This window comes from Molossus molossus, unplaced genomic scaffold (assembly GCF_014108415.1).
Source record: "Molossus molossus isolate mMolMol1 unplaced genomic scaffold, mMolMol1.p scaffold_m16_p_18, whole genome shotgun sequence".
NCBI lineage: Eukaryota > Metazoa > Chordata > Mammalia > Chiroptera > Molossidae > Molossus > Molossus molossus.
Genome location: NW_023425353.1, coordinates 51418198 through 51430636, shown reverse-complemented (window position 1 = coordinate 51430636; position 12439 = coordinate 51418198). Strand labels below are relative to the sequence as shown.

The following is a 12439-nucleotide window of genomic DNA, read 5'->3' as shown; positions in this document are numbered from 1 at the left end:
AGATATGCCTATATAAGTGGAAGTCATATTTCCATCCTGATGCCTGTGCATAGAAAATTCTGCTTATTAAATTTAACATTTTGGTTGTCCTTTGGACATGCTCTAATATTTTCAATGTTCCTTTTCAAATATGGTAGATATTAACATTGTGATGTGTCTTGCAGATTTTAGTGAGGCTATTTATCCACTTGAAATGGATATCTCTACCAGTAGAGCCCCAAATAATAGTTACTGCACTAATAGAGCTCCTGCTGTATACAGATATTACACTACATGTTGGTAATAAATGATTTCCTTATGCATCAGAACAACCGTGTGTGGGAAAAAGCATTATCTCTGTTTTATAGATTAGGAAGCTGAAGCATAGAGAGTTTGACACTTATCCAAGCAAAGACCAGGTGGGGTTGGAATTCAAAGCCGCATCCATGTGACTCCAAAACTCATGCTACTCAGTGCTGAAATTTTTCAGCAGTCTAATCAGATATTTAAAACTTATGAGCTTGCCCTGGCTGGTTTGGCTCAGAGGTTAGAGCGTTGGCCTGCGGTCCAGAGGGACCCGGGTTCCGTTCCCGCTAAGGGCACGTACCTACGTTGCAGTTTGTCCCCGGCCCTGGTTGGGTCTTGTAGGTGGCAGCCACTCGATGTGTACCTTGCACATCAATGTCTTTCTCTCTCTCTCCCTCCCACTCTATCTGAACAAAAAAAATGGAAAAATGTCCTCGGGTGAGGATAATAAAAAATTAAAAATAAATAAAACTTATGAGCTTGATATTAAAATCCGTTCTTCCCCCTTTCTCCATTCTTCATTTGCATGATGAACTGCTTCAATCCACGTACCAGATTCTGCATTTATACATATAAAAATGCATAGTGCTGGTTTGTTTTTTATTACTATTTTATTACTATTATTGTGATCTGGTGATATTGTAACCAAAGTACGTGCACTTATTTTAACATGATTGAGTTTTAGAGAATGCAAGCTACTACATGTAGTGACCACTGACTTTTCCCCTAAGGGATTTCATATCATTTATTTGCTCCAAAGTCCTTGCTGGAGTTGACACCAAAACACCTGCTTTATTTCTTGAAATAGATCTATTTTTTCTCTTTGAAAAGCAGGATAGAATGTATCCGTCTTTTCTTTAGTGGCATTCTTCTACTTCTGTATGCACTTTTAAAGACCATGGCACTGCTTTTACCACCACAGGTTTCTGTACCTTTCACTCTCATCTGTTTGGTCCAGACGCTCGAGTTGCTTTTTCTGCCTTCTCAGCTTGATGTGTCCCTCAGACACCCAAGATGCCAGGCTTTCGTATATGTAGGGAATGAATTGGCATGTGAATGGCTCTACTCTGAAAATACCCCTCAGTGCTTTGAATCCTCTTGAAGAAAAGTCACTATACAAGCTACAGAGGTAAACAGGAATAACTGAAATATGCTCTTTGTGAATATTCAAAGGAATGTGTTTTTTTTTTTTTTTTTTCCAACTTAATAATTTTGGAAGTGACCACCGGAAAGGCATGCCATCAAATGGTGCGCTAAACTTCCTCCAATGAAATGATGTGTCAAAAGGGCTTCACAAATTTTCAAATGTCAAAGCACTGAAGACGTACTATTCTAAAAGATCATTTGGTCAAACGGAATCCTAGATAAAGCACTTCTAAAGGCCGTGTTGGGGGAAGCTGTCAGGGGGCAACTTGCTGCTGGTCATCAGTGCTGAAAAGAATCACAAATTCTGCAGGAGACCCATGAGGTGAGCACTCAGGAGCCAGGAAGAGATACCTCCTCCTCCTCCTCAGTGTCCCTCCAGCGCCCTCTGCTGATCAAGTCCAAGACCGGACCAGGTGGCGAGGAGAAATATTTATAGAGTCCACCTCCATTATTGTAGGACACAAAGAAAGGGTGAATTTGGAGCTGAGAAGCAGCGAATTGATCATTGAGATACATACTGTCTGCAAAAAAATTTGTTGTTGATATAAAGACATGAATTCCTAGAATCCAGTGACAGACAATAACTATATTTTTCTTCTACTTTCTAATGAACCACCATTACTTTATTGTAAATATTTGTTCACATTAAATGACTAAAGAATTTTGCAGGCCAGTACATTCTATCCCAGAGAAACCGAATCAGTTATAAATTAGAAATCCAAGTATAAGTTGTGTAGATTTGTGAAGTCTATTGTAGTTTGATGATCAGTATTTGCAGAAATTGAGTTGAATTGCATAGTAGTTTGAACTACTCTGTATCTTGAAGATTTGTAAATTTTTTTTTTTTTTTGGTCAAATTCAATAAGCATGTTATGTATTTCAAAGGTGAAAGGATGAACAGATCAAGAATTTATCTTCTTGAGCTGGAAATATTTTTGGGCATTCACTCGTGATCTGAAATCAGAACTCTATACAGTGCCAGTCTTGATTTTAAGATATGAGATGAGAGCTGTTTCCTCTTTCTGAAATACTTTAAAGCTTGATTCTGACACTGGAGCATAACTTTCTGATGGTTATTGATAACTATTATAACATTGGTTATCACCTACAAACTGTGATTGTGGTGGAAAAATGGAAGTCATTTCAAATAGTCAGTGCTAAGAGTCAGATGAGGAGGTGCTGAGTTGGTGGGCTTGACTTAAAATCTTTTTTTTTTTTCCCCTTTGAGCTTTTAAATATGTTTTTGTTTTACAAATGCAGAGTCACATTCTGCTTAAAAACCCGAGAGGCAGTTTTCCAAGGTTCAAACAAAAGGAAGAGACACGTATAGAAAAGGACCACCAGGAAGCTCAAAGACAACTTACAATTTCTTCTAAAAACACTACTAAAACTATGGATAATGAACATGTCTGCATACATAAAAATGCTAGGATAATGAGAAAAGCGAAATTCAGACAACTTTCTTACTACTAATTGCTCAGAGTTTCTGTTGTAGTTTTACCTTCCATGGTCTATATATTTTCATTGCTCCAAGGAAAAATCTGATACAAAAATTTCAAAGATTTACAGAGTCCACCTTTAAATCAGTTATTCGTAGGCAGAGTTTAAAGTTATGTTTGATGGTCTGTTCCAGCACTGTGAGCTAGAATGACAATTCATGGCTCTGGACTCACATGTTAAGACCTATAGCATCTGCTCCTACTATGCACACCTACCTAATCACAGGTTTGTCTCTTGAACTCCAGGACAACAACCAACATGGGGAGGAGTTCTTCTTTTGGGGGGGGGGTGGAGTATGTGCCCCTAGCGGGAACCAAACCCGGGACTCTCTGGTCCACAGGCTGATGCTCCAACCACTGAGCCAAACCGGCCAGGGCGGGGAGGAGTTCTTAAGCTCTTCTCCTTGTCTTGTTTTGTTTATAGTTCTGGAGATGCCCAGGCAGCATGGTGGATGGTAATAGCAGTGAAGAGGTCATGTTTGTCGTGATAATTTTTTCTGTTGTTATTCAGACTTTGGGGAGGTCATCTACTGTTTGGTGCTTATAGTACTTCCAGAGGCCCTGTGGGGCGTGGCAATAATCATCGAGGCAATAAAGAGCTGCACGCAGAACAGGGATGAGAAAACCCCTTGGGTTTCCATGTGATGGCTACTTCTTTCTTCTTTGGCCTTACTCCAGCACCTGACGTGTATTCCAGGATCACGGACCTTAACCGTCACTCTGGATCTGCACCCCAAGCCAAATGGCCTGTTTTGGAAAGAATGAGGCCTTTCTTCTCCTAGCTCAGGTCCTCACAACTGTATAGAATGGCCAGTAGAGCCTGCAGTTCTTCCCAGCGGGGGGTGGTTCTGGTAGTCCTGGAGGCTCATCTTCCTGAGGTTCCCCCATCTCACTCAGCCAAATCCCCCTGGTTTTCACAGCCGGAAGTTATGGAGACTTCTTTTCTTGACACTGAAACTGGGGGCTGAGGGGTTTGGTGTAAAGCTGGGACCCCTTGATCCTCATGGGGGAACTCCACGGCCAACCTATCCCTCCTGATGTTTCTTTACCACCTGTGAGCCTGAGACCAGCCAGTTCCGCGTCTGCACCCCTCTTGCCAGTCTCCATGGGCTTCTTCTTTGTATCCTTAGTTGTGGGACTTCTGTTCAGCTAGATTTCAGGCGGTTCTCAATAATGGTTTACCATAGTTTCATGGTAGTTTTGATGTGGTTGTGGAAGGATTCGAATACTGTGTTGACCTATGCTGCCATCTTGACTAGAACCGTATAGCCTTTACTGAATACGGCTCTGTGTGTGTGATTTGTGAAAGGTCTGAGCGGCAGGAGGTCACATCCACAACACAAGGCCAATGTAGGGCAAAATGGCTTTATTGCATGCGCCTGGGTGCAGGCGGGCTGGGCTGAAAAGGGTTCAGCCCCGAATAACAGTTGGGGTGTCGATTATATACTCTACTTTTAGCTTCCGGCAGTTCTTGCTGATGTACCCTGCATGGCCCATTGTCCACTTTGCAGTTGGACTGGTCTGGTATCTCATCCCGCATCTGCTGGGCGATTCATTGCCTTGCGGACAACCCAATAATCCTCACTTCACAGAAGGTTGAGCAAAGGTCATGCAAGCAACACATTTTTCACAGTTTCTGTCTTTGCAAGCTTTTACCTTTACACTTTAAAATGTCACTAACCACCCTGGCCAGTTTGGCTCAGTGGTTAGAGCATTGGCCTGTGGTCCAGAGAGACCTGGGATCAGTTCCCGCTAAGGGTACGTACCTTGGTTGCAGTTTGTCCCCGGCCCCTCCTCATGTGGGAGGCAGCCACTCGATGTGTCCCTTTCACGTCGAAGTTTCTCTCTCTCCCTTCCACTCTGTCTGAACAAAAAATGGAAAAATGTCCTCGGGTGAGGATAAAAAATAAATGAATGAATGAATAAATAAATAAATAAAATGTCACTAACCCTTTCAACTTGTAACCCTCAACATAGTGTCCCAAATCATCTGGTCAGTGAGTACCCCTGTGTTTGTGTCCAATGAGGATGACGGATGTGGTGGGAAAGACTCCTTATCTTTATGACATTGGCTGGACTAAAGCCTATTCTGGAATGTTATCCCATGTTTAACCCAATCATGTCTGAAAGATTGCTGGGGAGGAGGACTGGGCTATTACCACTTTAGATTAGTTTCTCAAATGAAGATCCTGCACTCCGCACTTAAGAATCACTTGAGCCCTGGCCTGTGGACCAGAGAGTACCAGGTTCGGTTCCTACTAGGGGCATGTACCAAAAAAAAAAAAAAGAAAAGAAAAGAAAAGAAAAAAAAAGAATCACTTGAAACTTCTTGGAAACTAATGAAAACGAACACCTAGCAACAGAAAATCTATGGGACAAAGAAAAAGCAGTCCTGAGGGGGAAGCTCAGAGCACTGCAGGCCACCTCAAGAAGCAAGAAACATTCTAATAAGCGATCTAACCCTGCAACTTAAAGAGTTAGAAAGAAAACAAAAAGAAAAACCCAGAGTTAGTCTAAAATATATAGAGTACTCATACAACTCAACAAAAGGAAGACAAAGAATCCAATTATAGAATGGGCAGAGGACCTACATAGACACCTCTCCAAACAGGACATACCAATGGCCAAGAGACATGAAGAAATGCTCAGCATCACTAATCATCAGAGATGCAAATTAAAATTACTCTGAGGTATCAGATTGGCTGCCATCAACAAATCATCAAACAAGTGATGGCGAGGGTGTGGAGAAAAGGGGACTCTAGTACACTGCTGGTAGGAATGCAGACTGGTGCAGCCACTATGGAAAACAATATGGAGTTTCCTCAAAAAATTAAAAATGCAACTGCTGTTTGACCCAGTGATCCCACTTCTAGGAATAGATCCTAAGAAGCCTGCAACACCAATCAGAAAGAATACATCACCCCTATGTTCATAGCAGCACTATTTACAATTGCCAAGCTCTGGAAACAGCCCAAGTGTCCATCGGTAGATGAGTGGATAAAAAAGCTGTGGTAATATACACAACCGAACACTATGCACCTGTAAGGAAGAGAGATCTCTTGTCCTTTGGATGACATGGAGGAACCTGGAGAGTATTATACTAAGTGAAATAAACTAGTCAGGGAAAGACAAATATCACATGATCTCACTTATTTATGGACTATAATAAATAAAATAAGCTGATGAACAAAATAGACCCAGGGACATGGAAGTAAGGATCAGACTGACAAACCTGGGGGTGGGGGGTGGGGCAGTAAAAGATAAACCAAAGAATTTCTACTTATATATACATAACCAGTGGACATAGACAACAGTATTGTGAAGGGGGAGAGGATGGGAGTGGGGAGAAGGGTGTCGGGGGGGGGGGAGAACATCTGTAACAAAAATAAATAAGTTAATTAATTAAAAAAAAAAAAGAAAAAGAATAGAAAGGAAGAACAACAACAAAAGAATCACTTGAGATGCTTCTTAAAATATCACTTCTTCAGCTTTTCTGTGATGGAGTTAATGAGAATCTGGGCCTCTTAGGCATAGGGACTACGATCTCATTTTGAGCAAGCCCCCTAGGTGATGCACGTCCTTCCTCATAGTTGAGACTGACAGTGATATTTGAGAGTTGGAAGTTGAGGTGATGCCTCCCCACCCCAAAGCAGATGGCCAGGGTCACAGCAGAGCTGCTTAAGTGAAACTCGAGTATGTCATATGTTGTCTCCTCACAGGTAATTAGGGATTTTTCATTTGTCAGGTGTAGCAGGTAATAGAAGACAACTTTAGCTACCTTAAGTAGAGAAGGGATTATTGGAAGGGTATAGTGGTGTTAGATTAGGGTTGAAGAGTGAGGAACCAGGGCATCTCTGGGCATACGTGTATCAGGTGTTGATGGTCAGAATTGGATTGAGTCAGCTTCGAACTTTAAGTTTATTCTTGGTCTTGTGTATCCCTTACCTATAGAGAGCACCCTCTAGGTGCACCCAACTGAGATGAAAATTTCCCAATGGGGTGTTATCAGAAGTAAGGCAGATTGGTTGTCTACTCTATCAGATTCTGGTTTGTTACCAATGTAATACACACGTGATAACTCTTAAAGAAACCAGCTAAGACTTTAATTGCATTCTAAGATTAATTTCAGGTTAACAACTTTAACGTTTTCTTAATCCTCAGCCTGAATATGCCAATATTTGCTTTTGGTACATTCCACCGAGCCTTAGGGAGATGGAAGAAGGACCTGAGTTCTGGGCAAAACTTAATTTGGTAAGTAATAAGTAAATTGTATCTTTTCTTTTGATGAAATAGAGCCAATGCCATTCTCTACTGATCCTACAAATGATTCTGTACTTACAAGAACTTATTGAAGTTGAAGAACTAGAGAGATGGCTCCTAGTATATTAAAAACTGATGACACTCCAAACAGTTGTAAATATCGTTTACATTTACCAGATGAACTTACTTGACACGCACACAAATTCAAAACAATTGTGCTGTGTGCACGATAATTCTAGAGTTCATTAGAAGTTCTCATTTGCAGTACACTTCAGAAATTGCAATCTGGTAACAGGACACGAGATTAAAGTGACGTAAGGGTCTGCTTCTTTCAGTTTTGCTAGTACCTGACCGTTTGCATCTTCTCGCTCAGAGATAATGTTAAAAGTCTAAATCGGAAGCCTTTGTGAGTTTGAGACTTTCTGTTCTTTCAACAAAGGCCCTGAATCCTTTGCCTGTGGGGCTTATGGGATAAAAAAGACAAGAGATGCCAGCAAGGGGTTTCAACTGATTATTGAAGAAAATGTGCTTGACAGTGTCTTCGCACACAGCTGGTGAAGAATGACAATCCAGATTGAGAAGCCCCGGGCTCTAGGGACTTCTTGTGTCTCGTCGGCACCTCCCCTAAAATGGCCCTGCCCTTTGGCTATGAAGTTTCTTGACTCCGCTCACTTGATCCCGCTCCCCTGCTGCATGGACATAGGGTACACTGAAGTGACCCTCTGGAGTTCCCTTGAGCATTCTGTGGCCATGACACATAGAGGGAGAGTTCATGACACTTGGTACCGTGACCTGACGTCATCCTCTGTCCTTCGTGTCTTCCCTCTCCAGCACAGCCAGCTCCCTGACCCTGGTTAATACCAGCTCGGACTTGCAAACCCCTCCTTACCGTCGATGGAGAAACCAATGATAGTTTTAACAGCTTTTATTGTCAATAGCTCTCTTTTTGCCCTCTAGACCAAACGGAAGAGCTTTCCGGTCGGGCAAGCATCAAACGTTCACTGAGTGCTTATTATGCTGTGTACCAGAGATACAAGCATCAAGAAGACTCAGTCCCTGCCCATAGGAAGCTCATACTTGGGGAGAAAAATGAGTACAGAGACAACCTCAAGGTCACTAGTCAGTGCCTAGATGCAGATACACTCTGTTTGCAGTGAGAGCCGAGAGGAAGGACAGCTGCCCCGGTATGTGACACTGAAGCTGAGTCTTGAACAATAAGTAGATGCCAGTCAGGGGACAGTTGTACAGAAGCGGGCTCCAGGAAGAACGAGAGCATGAGGACCCAGAGTGTTAAGAGAGGAGGGCATGGTCCGAAGACCACAGGGGGACAAAAGGGGACAAAGGGGCAGTGTGAGAGGTGAGATGACATCAGCAGGCAGAGGGTGGGGTCCTAGGCTTCCATGACAAGAAGCTTGGACCTTGTGCCTAGTTAGAAGGAAGCCGGAAGACATGGCCTTTAAGCAGTAGCCACCTAACACCTCACCTGCAGCATCTCCTTTTAGCCTCAGGCCATTTTCTATTTATTTATGGGTCACGGAGCCTCCTGCACTGTAGAAAATACATACCCACTATATAAATATTCTACCTCTTGCCAAACCCCAGCTCAGGCAGCAGAGATGGGGGGAGGTGCACCTCAGTCTAGACAAGGCCTCAATACCCATTTCAGGCGGTTGACATAGTCCTTGGGATTCGTCTTGCAATGTTGTCACACACTGCAAATAGGAAAGTGCTAAAGAATACATTTCAGATGGTAAGTAACCCATGAAAAGAAACAAGAACTAAACAATGTGAGAATTTAATGGTGAGGTTTCTAGGGACATTTCCCACCTTGATGGAATGCAGCTGACATTTTTTGGTGGAGTGGGGGAATGATTGCTTAGAATTGGGAAGGAAGTGGCTGCCATTTTTCTCACGTTGCAGTTGTTACGAAAAGCAACCGAGAATGTGATACTTGTGTTTTACCGACGGTGAAGAAGCATAGACATGAATCAGGATAACCAAAGAGTCCTGTTATGTTCGGAGATATTTCTGACTCATTCTTTCATTATTTAAAGAAATATTTACATGATCTATTATCAGAAAATTTGAAATCGAGGATAGATATAGAAGCTAAAATCAGATAATTCAGCATATCATTAATATACTGTTAATCTTAACTGAAAATTGAATATAAATCAGGCCATTCTCTTCTATTCCCCAATATTCTTCAGTATTGATTCTCTTAGAGTTACTATCTATGATTTTTTTTTTACCCCTTCCTTTTGAAATGCTTTTTCTGTTGTTTAGAACCATGGTTTTCTTGTCCTGTCTGATATTGTAGAGTTTTAATTTTTATGGTTTCTTCTGATTAGTAAACATGTACCCTGCAGATAAATTGTCATTGGTTCTGAGATTCTTAGCTTCCTTTTATTCTCTCTTTGTGCGGGTGTGTGTGCACGAATTTGTCAAGGAGGAGAGGCATATCTATCTATTGTTGATCTATGTGGTTTTATGCTTACTGTAGTATGAGACGCAATGTATGATTTATAGCCTAGAGTGCTCTTAAAGCACACTCGAAATTTATCTCGAGGTTTATCTTGGATGGAGAATCACAAACAAATAAATAATCCGAATAAGGCCTTGCCCCTTTGATTCAGGCTAGGGTCAGGTTGAGCTGTCAGATTTCAGAAATCAGTCGTATAGTAAGTCTTCCCTTTGACAGCAGGAGGGGAGAAGGATTATATGGTAATGAATCTGGCATTTCAGAGTGTGTAAGTGGGTGTATGTGTGTTGTATGTGTGTGCGCATGCTTGCAAATGTGTGTGCACATGTGTGAGACTATTCTTAAGAACCCAATCCTTCTGCAATCTAATAACACTGTGACAGTCACTCTGTGACACTATCTTCAATCACTGGGTTTCAACGACTTCTCTTTTGAAGATGTCTTCCATACAAATGTTCTTCTTTCTGATTCTTTCAGGCATCGCAGTCTTCTAGGTCTTCATTAACTCCCTGCCCAGGTTGCATCTGCCTCTTTTCTGGGCTCTGCCTGCTGCCATCTTCCTTCCCCTTTTGTTTTCCTACTCTCTGCACATCCACACCTCCAACTGCTTCATCATGTCCCTCTCGTGCCGAAGCCTCGGATCAGCTTCCTCTGCTCTGCAGCAGCAGTTCCCACCGGGAGCCAGTGACCACTGTTCATAATAAACTATATGTGATTTTGTAGAAGGCAATAGAAGGCCTTGCATATAAGAAGAAAAATAAGTTGGTTTAAAATAAAGACATGCATGTCATTGCATAAATGCACGAGCATGTCCATATGAGAAGACTTGAGGAAGTTGTAAGATTCCCACACATACTCTTAGAATCACAGTTAATGTAAGTAACAGAAATGGTGTGGTATTAGTGATACATTTTTTTTTAAATGGTGCACAATCCTTGGTAAGCTCTGAAGAAAAACATTTCCCCTTGACTTACATGGTAGCAGAAAACTTAGTATTTATTAACAATGGGCACCGAGGATTTTGCATTAGTGTGTAAAATAGTTACGTTCCAGCTTGGATCATTGTAATCAGACTTCTGCCCTCCTGCATTTCCAGTAGGATGTTTGCACACTGTGCATGGCGTGGGGCGGTTCTTCACTGCTCAAGTCTGTTCTGCACATTCCGGGGCAGCTAGCATCTCTGGTGCTCACCCACTGAACACCGGTAGCAACCCCCAAACACTCTGAAAACAAAAGCATTTGCCCAAATTCCCAAAATACTCCCAAGGGGTGTAGTAGTATTCCCGTGAGAATGACTGGCCCACAGGATAAAATCTAGTCTCACCTGCCTGGCATCCAAAGGCCTCCATGTGCAATCCTCAGGTGTCATCAACTCAATCCATTGTGGCTTCCATGACAGACCCCTGAACCAATAAATTGAGCCAGAGGACCTTCGCCAGTTTTCCTTTCACTTAGGAAACTACTTATGAACTAGGTAATAGATAGCTTTTACTAATCAAATGAGAAACTTACTGCAGTGTTAATGTTAATGCCTAGTGTTGGTAGGAAAGTCATGGGATTCATTATAACTATTAATGGGCACATAAATCTGTACATATTTTCAAAGACCAACTTTATAAAACATATAAATACCTTAATTTGGCATGTATTTTCTTCCAGGGATTCCACTTATAGAAATGTGTCCTTTAAAATAATTACAGAATTGTGGCGGTAGAAAAGCTACTCAGAAGTTCCTAGTCATTATTTAAAATAACAGAACATTTAAAAGAACCTAAATATTCAATCATGGGAAATGGTTAAATTTTAGTACATAACTTTATTCAAATTTCTAGTGTAGAGACAATTAAAATTTTGTTCCAAAATAACATATCCATAGTTTACTATTAATTTTAAAATGAGTTATAAAACAGTTTGATAACAATTTTAAAAAACCATGATTATTTATACTTATCTACAATTGTGTATATCGTTAGATAAGGGACAGTCAGTAAGCACCAAATATATTAGAGATGCAGTTATAAGTGATTTTTCCTTTCTCGTTTAGTACTCTGTAATTTATTTTCGACAATTAATGTATATTGTTTTTGTGATAATAGCAACAGCAATAATAAACCAAGGAATAGAGTAATTGACATGTAGAAGCCATAGGTTTCCTTGAGTGCTTATGCAGATGAAGGCTATCCAGGTTTTGACCACATATTCCTAAAAGTTAAAAAAAAAAAAATTGAGGTCCAGGCTGGGTGGCTCAGTTGGTTAGAGCTTTGTTCCAATACGCCAAGGTTGCCGGTTCAACCTCAGGTCAGAGCAAATACAAGAATATCCAATGAAAAAAAAGAATCACCAGGCCAGTGTGGCTCAGTGGTTGAGCATCGACCCATGCACCAAGAGGTCGCCCGTTCGATTCCTGGTCAGGGTACAAGCCCAGGTGTGGACCCAATCCCCAGTGGGGGGCATGCAGGAGGCAGCCAATCGATGTTCTCTCTCCTCGATGTTTCTATTTCTCACTCCCTCTCCCTTCCTCTCTCTCTAAAATCAATAAAGAAAAAAAAAGAATCAACCAATGAATGCATAAATAAGTGGAACCACAAAACATGTTTCTCTCTCTGTCTCTCTCTCTGAAATCAATAAATACTCAAATTGTAAACAGTAATTAAGCATTAACCCCAATATGTGTTTATCGTTTTTCAAATGATCTACATGCAGTACTTTATAAATATAGTATGTATATTTTAAAAGTACACAAAGTAAGATTTTCTTAAGGATGAAT

At 41.2% G+C, this 12439-nt stretch overlaps 1 protein-coding gene across 1 annotated transcript in view; it reads left to right on the top strand.

Annotated features, from left to right (window-relative positions):
* The window catches only part of GADL1 (glutamate decarboxylase like 1), a 160591-nt gene that overhangs the window by 97331 nt on the left and 50821 nt on the right, over positions 1-12439 (top strand). Inside the window, exon 14 of the mRNA XM_036266891.1 lies at positions 7092-7181. Coding sequence (XP_036122784.1) covers positions 7092-7181 — 90 coding nt within the window. The remainder of the gene's footprint in view (positions 1-7091; positions 7182-12439) is intronic.